Source organism: Athene noctua, chromosome 3 (assembly GCF_965140245.1).
Source record: "Athene noctua chromosome 3, bAthNoc1.hap1.1, whole genome shotgun sequence".
Lineage (NCBI taxonomy): Eukaryota > Metazoa > Chordata > Aves > Strigiformes > Strigidae > Athene > Athene noctua.
In genome coordinates, this window is record NC_134039.1 from 81,642,654 (window position 1) to 81,659,851 (window position 17,198).

General features: G+C 42.2%; 1 protein-coding gene across 1 annotated transcript; it reads right to left on the bottom strand.

Annotated features, from left to right (window-relative positions):
* Positions 1-6,860: 6,860 nt before the first annotated feature.
* On the bottom strand, positions 6,861-14,487 carry ECHDC3 (enoyl-CoA hydratase domain containing 3). Its single transcript, XM_074901628.1, has 5 exons — positions 14,163-14,487; positions 13,927-14,048; positions 11,605-11,702; positions 9,219-9,419; positions 6,861-7,675 (listed from the first exon to the last, which is right to left on the bottom strand). Exons 1-5 carry the CDS (start codon positions 14,309-14,311, stop codon positions 7,346-7,348), a joined length of 900 nt encoding a protein of 299 aa, XP_074757729.1. The 5' UTR covers positions 14,312-14,487; the 3' UTR covers positions 6,861-7,345.
* Between the last annotated feature and the right edge of the window lie 2,711 nt (positions 14,488-17,198).

The following is a 17,198-nucleotide window of genomic DNA, read 5'->3' on the forward strand; positions in this document are numbered from 1 at the left end:
GGCCAGGAAGTGGAGAAAACCAGAGCTGGTATATATCACATTATCCTTGATGTTGACAGGGTAGAGTTGACAGGGAAAACATTGCTCATCTTTCCAATAATGATTTCATCCACTGTAATTGTTTATAGGAGGACAGGTCTGGAATAAAACCCGAGTGCCACTTTGGAAGACTTAACGCCTTCTCTGTCATCAGCAGCTGAGGCAGCCTGAATGTCAACATTCTCTTATTGCAGTTAATTTGTCCTTAAAAACTCCTTCAGAAAGCAGATTGCGGTTGGAGCTTCCGCTCTCTTAGACATGACCCATTACATCAGACCTCACTGACATACGGCTCTAACGAGCCAAGCTGCGAACAGCCTCGGAGGTTGCCATCCATACCTGTTCTGCCTTTCCAGGAGGTGACTTTCCCCCAGCAGAATCAGTGGATGAGATCAACGTCTATAACCGCATTGAGTCCAAGAGGTTAACTTGCACTGCTATGAAAGTTAAAGAGTCGGTTGTGTTTTGATCTAGGCTACAGGAATGTTTCTCATTTTCAGTTAACTTCACAATATTACAAGTTTTGGTTTCAGCAGGCTGAAAATACTGTCCTACCTAAGGAGGGAAAATTAAAGTCTCTTGTATTAAGTAACTATGAACAACAGTCATGAATCAAACCCATTAATCTGGCTCAAATTTTAGCAGTACAAATCCAAATTGTTATTTTATCATCTGGTTTAGTTTGTTTGGTTTTTTTTCTATAACAAACATAATCAATAAAATATACAATAACCCTGTGATGCTCCCATTATCACAACTCCAGGATACAAATATTTAAATCAAGTATTAACTTTTTAGAAGTCATATAATGAAAAGTACTAGTTGGCCACATCAAAGTTTAATGAATGATTTTCCCCTTTCAAAATACACAACGGTAGTAGGGGTACATTTCCACTGTTTTCTTTTATAAAAAGCTATGGGTTTGACAAAAACGATTCCTAATATTGACAACAAGGAGCCAGGAGATGGTACATCATGCAATACAGAGTGAGAAAAGTATAGCTTTAATGTTTTTTTTTCCTCTTTTGCAAGTGTAAAACAGGATGGGGATGTGTTATTCAGTGGCTAAATTCAGAATTAGTATAATCAAGGTGCAATGCCAGTGAAATCAAGACAAATTAATCCTACTCATTGCAATATGAAATTCGTCCCATAGCTTTAGGTCTTCAGGGAAATATAACTGTTTGTCTGTTCCCCTTATTGCTTAGAAAAGGCATCCAGCATTTCCACAAGATTATTTAAATGTAGAATTATTAGAAAATTTTGCAGCTACAGAGATAGATGGGTTTTACATAAAATCTCTGCTCTTTGTAGCAACCCAGTGTGATACTGAGCAAGATAATGGTCAGAAAGAACATTGCCAGGCTCCTAATGAGACACTGTTGACAGTAAAATTACCTCAACATTCATCAAAAAAGCCAATAAATGTCAAGCATGGGGCCTTTGATGCAGTAACTCATAATTCCTGTTCAGAAGCCTTTGCAGTCTTTTCAGGGCATTCAATCATCCTGCTTTTCTGCTGATTTTACTGCAAACTTTGTTGCTGCAGAAGTCCAAGGAGCAGGTGTCAGCATCGTGGATGCCACTGTTACAGTGCCATTGGTTCACCACAAGACCTCAGGCAGAGCACATTTGGCCTCAATTTCCCCATCTGCAATACAGGAATGACAATATAGGAATTACCCAAAGGCAAATCTGTGAAGGGCACAGTGTTGCCATCCAAATGCTCAGAAATCACAAGCTAGATGGTAAAAACTACGCTGCTGACCTTTGCCGATGACTTAGTCATGTATTTTTAATGTTAACTACGTCCAGTTTTTTGTGCCTTTGTAGTACACACTTTCAAGCTCTCTCCTCCACAGCTACAGGAGATTACTTCAAACCAGCACATAACTAATTTCTATGTGGTCTGCTGAATTCTGGGTTAAGAAAACCACATGAAGTTTATATAAAATCTTATATAAAGTCCCATTCTATTCTTTGGCTCTGTGGAATGTGGAAGGTATAAATACCTTGCCCATCACCTGAGTCCTCTGCTTAACTCTGTTTTCAGCATATGTCCCCTAAATGATGTGGTGAGGCACTTTGCTGCCTGGTCCATGAATTAAGAATGATCTTGTGCTGAGTGTTACTGTAGCTACTGCTGCACCCCAGCTTGATTGTTTGCCTTGTTCATGGGGGGAGACTGAAGTTACATCACAAGTGATGATAAGATTATATCCTCCAGATTTTGTCTCTGTATCTTTGCTTGAATTTCCAGGTAAGGGCTCAAAGCCTTTCTTCTAAAGCCTCCACGGACCCTGAGGTCAGTGGCTGGATAGTTCATCCCATTCATACTGGCAATTCCTTGCATTTTCTTGACCAGTTTCCAGCCGTTCCTGTGTATATGAATAGAAAACATGTCCCTGTCTGTCATTTGCAGTGATGAGCTGCATCCTAGAGGCTGTACACAGATGGAGTCGTACTTAGTTTATGGAGAAGGCTGAGTGTATGCCACATGCTATTAGGGTCACTTGAAACTAGGCTAATTACCTGGCAGACATCGCTGCAGAGCAGATTCTTTAATAAAAATGAATGGGGTGACAAGGGATAGACTGCTTGCTATTTTGGGACAAACTCTCTCCTCAGGCAGCAGATAGCCACAGCAGTAAGGCTTCCAATCTATCATTCGGTTTGCTTTTTCTTGGCTGTAGAACTTAATTAACAATTCTGGAACCAGTCTGTTTCCCAGGAATAGCCTGTAAATCCATTAAATTAAACAATAAAGGCAGATGTGGGCAAAAATTAAAATCCCACACAAGTCAGCAACGAAAAACTATGTTGCTTTGTCAATCCACAGGGGCCAGTACAGGAATGTTCTAAAACCTTCTGAAGCTTTTCTGTCTAGTGGTTCAAGCAGGAGGGAAATGTTCCTGTGGATGCCACCATTTTTAGAACTGATGATTACTAATTACATAATTATTGCATGAAATAGTACAAAAAAATACTGTGAAAATGCAGTTAAAACATAAATATTTTTTTCTCTTCAAGATCTGAAAGTACAACACAGACATTTGTCATAGCTGTGAATTAGACTGAAAAAGACCACGAGCTTAGAAAAGCAGTGTTCTGAAGGATCTGAACTCAGTCATCCAGTGCTTCCCCAACTTCCATGGATTTGAACTGTGGAGGAGCTTGAGGCATTGTGGTGTTTGATCTTTTACAGAGAAAGCCAAGGATAAGGTAACACTCCCACCCTCTGCCTATCAAATAAACAACCAGACCACCATTTTTGATAGTCAACTTCCCCTCCCATCACCATTTTGTCTGCTAAGGTATGCCTGTTCTTAACGTTACATGGCACTTCCATTAATGTCAGTCTGCTCACAGGGAATAATACTAAGGACACCTATATGTCTCTGTAATGTTAGTGTCTTACAAGGCCAGTCAAATTCAATGAATCCATGTGCAGGAATAACATGACCAAAATGTCATTCCATTGCAGTGTAACTATTTCAAATGAAGCAATTATTCTTTAAAAATGGAAATTTTACTTTCTTCAGAAATTATGAAGAGGAATTAATGCCAAGCCTCTACTTGTGTAGATGACAATCAATTGCAGAATGAGAATTTTTAAATATCTGAAAGAATGTGCTCATCTAAACTATCACTCATGTTTTAAGATGGCCAGTGAAACCATTTTATTACTGCAGTTAGTTGGAAAGAGCACTATTCTGCAAAAATCTGATAATGTACTTATTTCTAAAAGCCTGGAACAAAAGAGCCAGTAGAGATTTGCTGAGTAGTTGCAAGATAGCCATTAAATATAAATATTTTTAAAAACAATTTACTCTTTCCTAATGCTTTTAGAGCAGCATGTGGGAACAGAGTCTTAAGTGAAACATCTTACTGCATTAAAAAGGACATGTTGAAGGTTATTGGGCTCCAGATTTAACCCTTCTATCTCTTATCTGCTCATAACAGTTCCTAACCTATATAAACTGTGTGAGTTTATATAAAACTTACCCATCTTTCCTAGTGATAACAATACAGATTTATATTTTTTAAAAAACTTCTAAATGATGCATGTTTTTCACATTCCTATAGAAACAAACTATTTTTAATGCTGCGTTTAAGTTCAAGTTTCCATTCCTTAAATTAAAAATAGCAGCAGAACTGGAAATTGCTTTCTCTTTATCCTGAGTATGCATTGTAGATGGAAAAGAGAATTGCTTTGCGGGGCTGTATACGTAGAAATGATACAAGTATTTATATCACTGGTTTGAATGAAAATGTGTAGGCCAGTTAGAAAGAAAATAGGCTGATTTTTGCTCCAAACTATCCAGGTTTTGCTCCAGTATAAGAAATAACAGAATTTAATTCTGCTACTCAGGCAGCAAAGTGTCATTCAACACCTTGATCCCAGCGGTGCACCTGACAGACTACAGTCCATTGCTACTACACGGGGGGCAGATTCGCTGAACCAGACCACTTCTCATAACGGGGCCAACGACAAGGCTGACACTACCAGCAGCATCCTTTGCAAGGCGGCTCTCATGCTTAGGTCACTCTGCAGTAGACCTGCAGCAACTGCACTGCACAGCACTTGGCCTGGGCTTCCTCTAGCTCCATACAGCACCTTCATGGCCCAAAGGCCCAAAGAGAAAAGTGCTGACTTTTCATTGTGGCAGTTTTACAGTTCAAAGTGCCCTAAATAACAGGCAGGCCTGCCAGCAGGGTGGTTTTTAATATGATGCTGAGGGTGCTCAGGAGAGTTAGACAAGGCCTGTGGGGATAGTATCAGGGCACTGTGAAGTGCTGAGAGCCTTGGCTCGTCCATATTGCCTAGGAGTAATTGGTCCCTGGAGAGAACTGTCTCAGGACTTTACTGGGTATCTGTTTTGTTCAGTTTTGGGCCCCTCACCACAAAAAGGCCATTGAATGACTCGAGCGTGTCCAGAGAAGGGCAACGGAGCTGGTGCAGGGTCTGGAGCACAGGTCGTACGAGGAGCGGCTGAGGGAACTGGGGGGGTTTAGTCTGGAGAAGAGGAGGCTGAGGGGAGACCTCATCGCCCTCTACAGCTCCCTGACAGGAGGGTGCAGAGAGCTGGGGATGAGTCTCTTTAATGAGGTAACAAGCAATAGGACAAGAGGGAATGGCCTCAAGTTGCACCAGGGAAGGTTTAGACTGGATATCAGGAAGCATTTCTTTCCAGAAGGGGTTGTTGGGCGTTGGAATGGGCTGCCCAGGGAGGTGGTGGAGTCCCCATCCCTGGAGGGGTTTAAGAGTCGGGTCGACATAGTGCTGAGGGATCTGGTGTAGTTGAGAACTGTCAGTGCTAGGTTAATTGTTGGACTAGGTGATCTTCGAGGTCTTTTCCAACCTTGATGATTCTGTGATTCTGTGATCTGATCACTCCAGAGGAGAACTGAAGAATGAACTAACACTCATATAGACAGGGAACCAAGGACATGGGAGCAAACATACCTTATAAAAATCCATTTTGGTTCATGATCTTTTACATTTGGCGTTCTAGTAGCTGTAGGGAGGATTCACCTGATCTAACTTAAGACATAAGTCTGAGTTTAGGACTTTAGGCTACTTTTACTGTCAGCAAAGAAAAAGGCCCAATGATTCACCTGGCCTTTCTTAGATGCCTATTTAAGGATGAAATGGATGAGCCTTCACCTTCATTTTAATTTTTCACCTTCACTTTCACCTTGGCTAGGTGGAACTTAATAAAAAATGTCTTTGCTGAGAGGCCATCCCATGTTGATCACTATGAATTGATACCGAGGCTGGTATCATTCAGCATCATCATCAATAATATACCCTCAGCAAATCTGCAGATGATGCGAAACTGGGGGAATGGCTGACAACCGAATGGCCTGGCCTCAATCCAGAAGAACCATAATCTAAGGAGAAATGCAAGTTTCTGCTAACCCCAAGCACCAGTATCTGACTGGGAGATGAGCAGCAGAGCAGCAGTCCTGCTGAAACCGGGCTTACAGTGGATGCCCAACTGAATACGAGCCAACAGTGCACTCTCATCACAAATAAACAAAACGCACACTGAGCAATACTCACTGGCTGAGAGTGGCCAGCAGATGGAGGGAATATTTTATTCTCCTCTGCTCAGCACTGGTGAGACCCTATTTGGAATACAGTCCAGTCTGGGCACAACCAGTGCAAAAGGGATGTGGAGAAACTGGAATTGGTCCACTGGAGCCCTACCAATTTGGTTACCTAGAGAACATGACCCATGAGGAGAGTGGGAGAAGCTGGACTTGTTTGCTGTGGCACAGAGGAGAGTCTAACTGCAGCCTGTGACTGCTTGAAGAGAGTTACAAAGATAACAGAGCTGCAGTTTTCTCAGTAATGTCAGATAATGTAACAAGGGGCAATGGCCAAAAAAATGCACCTCTGAGGCTCAGACTGAACATCAAGAAAAACTATTTCACCAGGAGGGTTGCACAGCACTGTAACAGATTACCCAGGGGAGCAACTGAATCTCTGTTGTTGGAGGTTTTCAAGACCATAAATCCATGCCTGAACTGCTCTGGTGTCAGGAAAAGCCCAGGTTTGAGCACAAGGATGGACATTCCAACTAACACATCTCAGATTCTGTGATAAACTGAAGATGTACAGCCTGAAAATTACAGCTGGGTCAACACACTGCCAGGTGAGAATCTCTGCTGAAGCCCACGGGCAGTGGCTTTTGCGGTGTGCCCTTTGTGAAACTAAACACCCCCAAGCCATGCTCAGCCTCACTGGAGTCAACAGCAAAATTCTCTAGAGCTGGGACAAGTGATTGAACTGATGGATTTGCTGAAGGAGACAAACTAGTAATACATACAGTTCATAAGCAGATCTATTCATAAGGAGCAATAGACTACTGTTACAGGCTTTTGTCTCTAACATGAACAGTACTGGAATCCATTACATGTACTATCATCATCTCTGGCATGTCTCCAAGCCTTTTACTTCTCTATTAATAACAGTAAATGGAAATTCTCATCCACAACTATGGGGAGAGGCACTGAACAGGGTCATCTGAGCAATTTCCCAGCCCCTGTGATTCCCTAAGTAACCTGGGATGTACTAAACTGATTTTTGCAGCACAGAGTTCCTTCTAAAACCCTAGACTTAATTCATTGCTGAAAAAAACCTTTGGTTTGATTTTCTTAACATTTATGCTATACTTAGAATAAATTTATTGTGTCTGGCATATGCAAGAAGAGAAATTTAACTTGCAGGAAGAACAAAAGTATAGTTCCCAAAGGCAACTGCGTGAAGAATCATAAAGCACAGCTAAGGAAACAAGATTCATTTCTTCTCATCCTGAGAATGTGACCAGACAGGCTTACGCTTCTGAATGAAGGCTTCAATACCTTCCTGTCCATCTCTCAAAGTCAAATTGTCTACCATGACCTGAGTAGTCATTCTGTAAGCAGTATCGAGGTCCTGTGTCATTTGTCTGTAAAAGGTGGCCTTCCCCAATGCCAGGACAGATTTGCTGCTTTCGCATATCTTGTGAGAGATTTTCATGGTCTCTTCTTCCAGCTTGTCTTCTGGTACCACCTTGCTGACAAGCCCGTGCATTAATGCTTCTTGGGCAGAAAGAGGTTCACCCGTGAAAAGCATCTCTAATGCCACCTGAACGAGAAAAAAATACTGTATTAAGTCAATTCAACTGCCTTATTGCTTTAATTTGTTTGGGGAATTTCAGCCTCCTCCTTCAAGTACAAGTTACTCTTTTGACAAATGTAGGATTTTAATCTTTTGGCCTCTTAAACTTGCCAAGGAATTGTTATGAGGTTTCAGCAAAGAGGACTGGGTCTAAAGCTGGCCTTTTTTCAAACCTGCCCACTGATGCCAGCTGTCCCAGGCTGACACCTCTGGGTTTCTACTTTACTGGGTATCCCACAGTCTCTAGTGATTGCAGTAGGAATTGAGAGATGTGGATGGTCCACAATGTCAACTCAGTATTTTAAGCTGGGCATATAATAATAAATAAAGACTTACTATGTCAATGTGTAGTTTTTAAAAATACTTGCCTTAGTTTTAAGTTTGGTCAGGGTGTTTTTAAATATGCGCTTCTTATAGCCGCATCTGTTTCAGTCTCCTGCTGCTTCCAGCATCCTGTACTTGAGGTTTCAGATTAAAAAAATCCCCCAAATACGCAGTGACTATTCAATGTTATAGACCAATAAGAATTTTTTTCCATGACTCCTGATGCAACTGACCAATGCACTGAATCATAAGAGCTGATTATCCTCATTAGTATCTTTGCTCTGGTAGCTACAAACAGTGGCAACAGTTCATTTGATAAAAGGTTAAATCGGTAATCCTGAGAACTGCAGGGAATGTTCTGGCTACTTTGAAAAGTGGCACAGAGAAAAGCATGTCACACACGTCTAAAAAACGTAGTCATAAACCCCAGAAATACTAGTTCAGAAACAGCTACAACTGTACACTATGGAACACTTGCAAAAATACCCCACAGGCAGACTATATTTGAACAGGATGATTTACAGATGGGACATTTAAACTTTAAGTTGTTCTACAGCAATTAGGCTTGTGCAATTAAGTCACTGCATCCCAACAGAGCCCTGCTGGGCTCAGAGAGTCTGTCCTGAATCCAACTGGATCAGAACTTAAAGCTTCTTTTCTCAGTTACAGAAGCTTTACAGATCATACTATTGTTTATGCAGTGAGAGATGTGTAGTCACAATCAGTAGGAAATAAAGTGGGAAGAAAGTACAGGAGGGTTTTAGATGCTATTTAAAGCATCTTGATTTACACCCAGGCAGATCATGCTGGCAGCAAAATGTCACTGCCTGGCAAGAACAGATAGTGTGGTGGAATTGATATCCTGAACTTGCAGGGGTTTCCTCATCAGGGAAGAACATCACTGTCTAAAGTCCAGAGCTGTCTGTTGGAAGGAAGGGGATCGCTGAGCTGGTGTGCTGCTGGTGTGAGTTCATGCTGGTTGGGACTGCATCAGTAGGAAGCTGCTTTCCCTAAACAGAGTTCAACCCTTTAATATTTTTCCCAGTCCAAAGAGTTATGAGAATGTTTTTTGCAATGAAGTATTTTGAATGTTGTATTGCAGGAAAATAAAGTTCAGGCAATGGAACTGAAACATGAGAACCTACTTCTTGCAAAATGACGAAGAGTATCAGGGAATGGAGCCTACCTTTCTTGGAAGAGACCTGCCCAAGGCCACAGCTGGTGTGGAGCAGAACAGTCCAATGTTTACTCCAGGAGTAGCAAATTGAGATTTCTCACTTGCCACTGCAATGTCACAGCTTGCCACAAGCTGACAGCCGGCTGCTGTAGCCAAGCCGTTTACTTTAGCAATCACTGGTACTGGAAGTTTCTGGATTAAAGTCATAACCTGCATGCACAAAAGAAAGTGGTCAGTCTCTGAAACTTAAACCAGTGGCTGCTCTAAAACTTCCAATTGCTTCACACACCTGATGTATGCATTTTTCAGCTTTATTAATTGGGGTTTAGAAAAAGAAGTAAGCTTTCTGCAAAACCTGTTCTCACGCGCAAGACCACTGCTGTTGCAGTATCTGCTCAGTTGTGTTTACGTAGCACGAGTTGGTCCTGCAAAGGCCAGTGGAAATGGAAAACACAGGAAAGAAAGGCAGAAACACTTGTTATCGGATCTGTATGGAGCTTGGGTGCCTCTGCACTGCGGGTCTAGAGTTCCTGGTTGTGGGAAGATGAGACACACTGGAGACACACCATCCCCACCTTCATTTGCCCCATAATGGAAAATTGGCTTCACAAAAATCTCTGTCCTGAGAAATTAAACCAGACTCTCAATGGTTTATGCATGATCTTGAGTCTGGGTTAATCTCACCCAAACACAATCACTGGATGTCTTTCCAGGCTTACTCTGTGTTCCAGGGAGGGACTTGCCTGCAAAAAACAACTTTTGCTGCTTGCATTAGACATAATATGGGAAAATGCACTCATTTTATCTCTCAGATAATTCTTGAAGGTTGGACATCCAACTTTAGACAGCTTAAGTTAAGAAAGATTAATTTGTCTTAACTTTTCTAACTCAGGTCTTGATTCCATACAGTGGGAACCAATAAACTCACATAATTTTAATGCCTGAAGATAGAAAACACTAGTTAAATGACTAAAGTAATTATCTGGATTAAAAAATAATGTCTCGTATTAGCACAGTGCAGCAAGATAACAAATTTTCATTTGTTAACTCAATTTTTTCCAGTAGGTGAAGTCCAATAAATTTTATGTTCCTCAGGTAAAATTACGTACATTCAGTGTTGAATTTCATGAATCTGTCTCCATTCTTCTATCTTTGTATAAAAACAGTTTTTCAGTGGATCTTGAGAAGCAGACAACAAAAGAGTAATGATACTTGCGTGTGTACTGACAAATAACTATAGAACGCTCTTGTGGTTATAAAAATTCAAAGTCAACAGCTTCTCTGAAAAAAAAAACCACCTGGTACTTACGCTTTTGTATTTGAAAAGCCTCTTGAGAAGTGATATTCTCAGCTGTGTATGTCTCAAACGTGTATGTGGCAAGTACTTGGATACTGCATTACACAGTATTGCTAACACCGTTATGTGCATAGGGAAACAGATGTAGCAGCTCAGATGATCCGCTTAAGGTCACCAGTCATAGCCAGATGTAGAACCCAAGGTTCCTGAAAACCTGAAAGTCCAGTGCTCCACAATGCTGCAGGCATGTCATTTAGGGTAGGATCCATTCTACTTATTAAAATTTAGGAAGATATGATTCCATTTTGGAAGCTCCCAAAAGTACCTTTCTCTCTCTACTGACCAAAAAGAAGCAAAAGTCCATTATTCTACCACACAACTAAAATTTAAATATTAGTTAGGATCCTAAATAAAGCCTGAATTAATTTCTCTATTTCTGTTTACCTGTAAAGTGCCATTATTAACCAGTAAGACCTTCTTCCTCCATGGGGATAACAGTGAGTTGTGATTTTTAAGAAACTTAAATCCCTTTAGGATGCTCAGGTAGAGTTTAAAGCACTTACAACTACCATGAACATCAGAAAAGGGATCGCTTCAAGTGTCATTTCATCTCTTAGATTTAATTTCTTCCTGAACTTGCTTTGCCAGTTTCACAGAAGCATTTAGGTTGGCAGTGACCTCTTGAGATCATCGTGTCCTACCCCCCTACTCAAGCAGGCTCAGGTGGAGCAGGTTTTCCAGGACTGTGTCTAGTTGGGTTTTGAATATCTCCCAATCTCTGAATTTCATGGTCTCAGGAATATTCATCTGAAACTGGTATACCATTTTTAATTTGTAATAATGCCCCTTACTAAACTTACTACACAGTAGGGCACCATTCTCACAAAGAAAGCTAGGCATGTTTTTAACTCTAAATGCTGACATTGTTATTTTTTCCTATGTCTCCTTATTAATCAAAGTTAAACTTGTTATACTACTCATTAATCCTGAATATAGCCACAGTGCTAGATATACATACAGGACAATTTAAATTCTTCTGGTCCTTAAAGCAAGAAATTTTCCAGGCAAAAGGAGTGGCACTTAAGAAGAACTGCTTACCTCTGCACAGATTTCAAACACTTGGGAATGATGCTTCACATCATCTTCACTTGACAGTTCCTTTAAATCATGGCCAGAACAAAATACAGGTCCTTCAGCTACAAAGAATTTCAGGAAAAGTCAGTCTGGGGTAGTAGCATATCAGTGCCCCAGCTAAAGGTCAAAATGGTCAAAAAGGAGCTTGGGGAGGGACTTTCACACAGGGTTCCAAAATAATTGCCTGCTGGGTTTTGTAACAACTTTAAATTGTCACAATGCAACATTTAACCACACTGACATCCATAAATATTTTTTAAAGGCCTAGTTTTACTTCCATTCCAAGTTAACTCAGTTAAAAACAAGGCAGTTCACACCTCTGAGCCCAGTTTCTTGTGAGGATGCTGTTCCAAAGAGCTCCTTGGTACAATGTAAACTCGTCAGCTGGAGCATGGTTGGAGTGCTCTGCTCTCAAGACTAATATACAGTTAGTCCCTATTTATTGTATCCAGCATTAATGATTAACTTTTGCTAAATAAGCTTCGAGATTTTTGTGTAATGGCGTTCAAGGCTACACTGGTAAAAAAAAAAAAAAAAAGTTGTTCTGCCAGAGGAGAACCAGAAGGTTTGTTGGGGTCTCTCTTCCTCCACTGCTAAAATTGTCATCTAGAGAATCCCAAAAAGCATGTCCAGGCTTTGGGCAGGAAAAGAGCAGGTTTCTGTGGACTTAAGCTTTGGATTTGCTTGCCTCCAGCGGCATCTAAGATCAAAACATCCTTTAGGGGTACACTATCTTTACAAGAGTTTTCCTTTGTGGTGAGGATATCTGCCATAAGAATAAGCCAATTTGAGGCTTTTGAATCCTTCAGAATTTCTCAGGTATTTGTACAGATGTGACAATTCCAGCTACAACTACGCAGACAGGACCTTACCTATGCATTCGTTTCTTAGGGATCAGATTGTAACACAGGCTATCCAGAAATAACCACACAATTAACATCAGTCAGCTCATGGGAACAGCAATACAAATCTGGAAATTAATCCCATCTGCATTTGTGCCTCACTGAAGAAGAATCTACTGCAAAGTCTGTGTTAAAGACTCAAAGCATTCCCTGAGAAGTCTTTTATTTTCTTGAGATTTCTTCTTTTGCACTCCATTCATCAAGGGAATTGGAAATAAAGAGGAACATGCAATTTCTTTTTTAAACTAAAACAAAATAACAAATGAAATCATGTTCACAAACCCCCAGACTACTGTACTCCCAAAGAAGAACCTGAACTGATTCACAAAATTTGCAGCTGCTGTTTGAAACATTGAATATATGTATTTAAACTCACCCTGTGAAGTTAGCTTACTTCCACTCTCATGTGTGTGTGCACTAACACAGTTTTTCCTTTACATACAGGAAACAGCAGCATCCTACATTAATAAACCGATTTCTCCAAGATATTTGGAAGGGGGACAGGGCAAGATTGTCTTAAAACAGCAGAGGAGAAAAAGATGGCTTAAGAACAGCTCAAGTTTCATTATCTTTAACAAATGTTAATACCTAAATGGAGGAAAACTGTAACAGCCTCTAAAAGCAGAAGTTTTACATCTGCAGGTACAAGTGACTGCAGTATCGTTATTATGGTCTGTCCTTCATCGGAGAGTTTTAAAACCAGTTTTGACAAGCCAGTGGCAGATAATGAGGCTGATCGGGCTTAGCGCGGGGAAACTGAGCAGATGATTTGAAGAAACTTTGTGAGCCCTGTTTACTACAACCTACACCTGCCACTGAAGACGACAAGTGTCACACCAGCTCAGCCTGTTCCTGCATGAAACCTTGTATCTGGGAATGTTATTTCTTTAGATTGATAACCATTAGAACCTGGTTTTTGTTCTGCTTAAAGTATTATTTACACATAAATTTTAAACGAGTTATTTAATCTACTGATTGTTTTTACATAAGGAAAAAGCTCATGGGCTCTAAACACAGTGCATCACCTGACTGAAAAACTGACATGCTGAAACGTGTTTCTACAGTGTTTCTTCTTAGACATGTTAACTACAAACAAAAACGTAACAAGACTCAAGTCAAGTGTTAATACTGTGTTCAAAAATGAGGAATTATGTGCGTGAGAGTGGAAATAGGGATTATGAAAGAACAGCATGAGAGCAGGGTCTGAAGGGTGAAGGCACCTGTAGGATACTCTGCACGGTCCCGGAAAACAACATGCAAATCCCTCCCTGTCCCACTTTCGGGAATTCTGTGAGAAATTTCGGTTTAAACTCTGTATTCTCCCGTTTCTCCTCCTTCCCTCGCCCTCCCCTTCTCTTCCGTCGGCTCTAAATGACGGAAGTACCTGAGATGATGATAACTCGGAGGTCTTTGCTTTTGACGTCGTGCAGCAGGTCCTCCCTGAGGGACTGCAGCATGGAGAGGGACAGGGCGTTTCTCTTCCTCGGGTTGTTCAAGATAATGTTCCTGTAAAAGCCGTTGAAAACAACGAGGGTGACTATGTATATATAAAAAAGTCACAATCGCCATCAGAGCCTCAGGGGCGCAGCCGTGCCTCTCCCCCCCCGCCCGCCGCCTCACCGGACGCCCCCCGCCTGCCGCCGGACCGTCAGCTTCCCGGGCGGGGGCAGCGACCCGGGCCGGGGCGGCCCCCCGGCTCCCGCCGCCGCGGCGCTGCTGAAGGCGGCGGCCAGCGGCCCCCTGAGCCGGGCCAGGCGGGCGGCGGCCATGGCTGCGGGCAGCGCCAAGGGCCGCTCGCTGCCGGCCGCTAGGCCCCGCGGGGCGGGTCCCGAGGCGGCGGCTGCAGCCCGGGCACCCAGTAACCCGGCCCCGACTCTCGCTGTCGGCTCGGTCCGGGGCCTGGCCTGCCCAACGCGTTGGGTGCGGAACCAGCGAGGCCTCCCGGGACCTCCTGCTCGGGGAGGGGCGGCGTTCAGTAGTGAGGATCTTGGGGAGGCGGGAGGGGTACCAGAATAGTGACTTTTGCGATAATTCCCTCAGATCCCGCTGAGCATTTGCGTCTGTGACCACGGGATGGGGATTAGGGCGCTCCTGAGAAAACTCGTGAGTGGCACTTCGGTTGTATCGTCACCTGAGAGGACAATTCCGTAACGCAGAGAGAATGAGATCACTCCGGCCGAGAGGAACCGTCACAGGATGAAACTCAGCACTGCAGGGTTTGGGGTTGTATACCTGGGAATTAATAAAATCGTCATTTATTCACTGGGAGCTATCATCTGGAAATGGTTGTGGAGAAGACCTTGGGTGTTTTAATTGGTTCCACAGAGTCAGCCTGTAGTCTGTATGATGCACCCAAGAAAAAAAAAAAAAAGACATGTGATTTTAAGGGGTGATTTTAAAATTTAAGGTATTTTAGGGACATACAGGTACGTTCCCAGCTCATCTTGATTATTGCTCATACTTCTGGTCACCCACGTTCAAGAAGCCAAACTAAAAGAGGGGCAGAGAGAGTAGTTGCGGCGTAGAACAGAGACTCTGTTCCGAGTGATGAGAGGAGTGTTGTTCCTTGAGTCTAGCAAAGCAAGTAGGAAAGAACTTGTGACTGCTGTCTCCAGAGGGCAGGCATTTTGCAATCCGAGGAGGCAGAAAGCTATGTAAGATGGAGGGCTACGCGGGCACTGTAGCAAAGGGCTACACGCTGAACATTAACACACCTGAGCCAGAAATGAAGGAGCGAAGACACTGCTATTCGAGGAGTGAGACTGTGGAACAGCCCTGCCATAGAAGCACAGGGATAAAATCTGCCTTTTTTTTTTTTTTTTTTTTTGTTAAGAGGGAGATCAGGAGGCTTCTAAAAGGGTTATATGATGTCTCTACCTAGGTTACCAGTGGGATGAATCTGGGGAAGTGGGTCCCTCTCCATTTGTGTTTCTGCCAAATCCCAAAGCTCTCCTTTGCCAGCTGCTGGTATCATGCATAATAAGTCTTTCTAATTTGAGATATGCACAGCTCTCTGCAGACCCCAATTACTCAAAGTAGTTCTTCTAGAAAACGTCCCTTTGCAATATAACCTCTCACATTTCTTTCATTCTTCTGTTCTCTGTTTACTTGCAAGAGCAATGACCTCTCTTTCTTCACACCTGGCTCAGGCAGTCTCCTGGGAAAGAAGCAGCGGTGTGGATGAGGCAGCTAGTGAACAGTCTCATCTGCCATGAGATGCTGACAGGCCCAAAGACCAAGTGGTGTTGTTTCAGGAGATACAGGCTGTTCTAGTAATGATTCCCTGCTCTTCCTTATCTCACCTACTCATCATGTATCTTTTCCTAAATGCAAGGGTAAAGTATTAGTAATTGAACTGTTTTATGCACATGCAAGTCTTCACTGTCTGTGCTCTATTTTCTGGCAGAACAGTAGGTACCGTATAATAAAATAGATATGTTCCTTGTAAATGTAAATCTGTGCTGCTTCCTGATCTCCCCATTCTTGTGAGTTCTTGCAAAGTACTTGTAGGTTCCCAAAGGTGTCTCTAGTTTTCATCAGTGTCTGCTGAACCCCTGCAGCTGCTTCTGAGTGTAGTGGCAATTGTGGCTTCTCAGTACTGAATATCAGCCTCATAAAAGAACCACTTAAATTTTGTGTTTAATAATATTTACTTATACAGATAGTAACAGCTAGTGTGGGGATGTGCTTTCTGCTTGGTGATTTTATATTGCCTAAAACAATGGCTCGTCAGATCATTGGGCTTTGTGGCTCTACTGTAATGGCACTAGTGGGTTTATGTACACTTTAAAGTGTTGAAGGACACTGATAGGCCTGAGGGCTAGGTCTGCACTGGCCTTTCCCCACTTGCCCATTTTCATTTTCTCCTGGTTGTTTGTACTTCATGGTCATTCACGAAAAGTTCTTCTAAAATTTGCTTTTGGTAGGAGTCTGTAGAAAAACCCTGGCCATTTCAAAGAAAGTGAGATAATCTTAAATAGATCACAGCAGTTTTCAAAGTCCCTGCGTGGTGTGGCAAAGGCCAGCACACAGAGAACACAATGTGTTGTGTGCTAGCTCTGGGAGTTCTCAGTCTCCTGCAGCTCTGACCAGGGACCTCTTTCAAGCAGGCCTTATGAATACAACCTTAATTTTTTTCTTCCAGTTCCTTACCTTTCTCCATCTTGTCCTTTTTCTGTACATCTCCAAGGAAATAATTATTTATTTTTTTTTTTTCTCCAAAAAGCTTCTTTTTAATATAGAATTTCCAGCTCCCTGGAAATTCTGTTCTTTTTCACTTTGATTGACAACCTCATGTTTCCTTTCACACCCACCCCCATTACAGATTTTTTTTTGGCTGCAGCTTCCCCAATGCATTAAACAGACCTGCTGCTGCCTTCTCTGAGAAAGTGCTGAAAAAACTTTTCCAATTTCAGGCAGCTTTCCTTTTTATAGCATTTGCTAGCAGCATTGTGTATCCGGCTGAGCTCACACTTCCAACTGGAGACAACTAAGAGCCAGGATTGCAAGTACCAGACAGGGCTTTTCTAACCTTTAGCTGTATTGATACTTCATATAAAACAAAAAGGGAGATGATAAGCGACATAATGCAACTTCATCATTAGATTATTACAGAAACTCTCAGGGTATCGTGCTGTACTAGGAAAAGACGTTTTG

Coding starts and splice junctions, on each gene's coding strand:
- ECHDC3 (XM_074901628.1), bottom strand. CDS start 14,311: ATGGCCGCCGCCCGCCTGGCCCGGCTCAGGGGGCCGCTGGCCGCCGCC. Junction 11,703..13,926: donor CCGAGTTATCATCATCTCAG/GTACTTCCGTCA, acceptor AATTCTTTGTAG/CTGAAGGACCTGTATTTTGT. Junction 7,676..9,218: donor GCAGGTCTCTTCCAAGAAAG/GTAGGCTCCATT, acceptor TTTCTCGTTCAG/GTGGCATTAGAGATGCTTTT.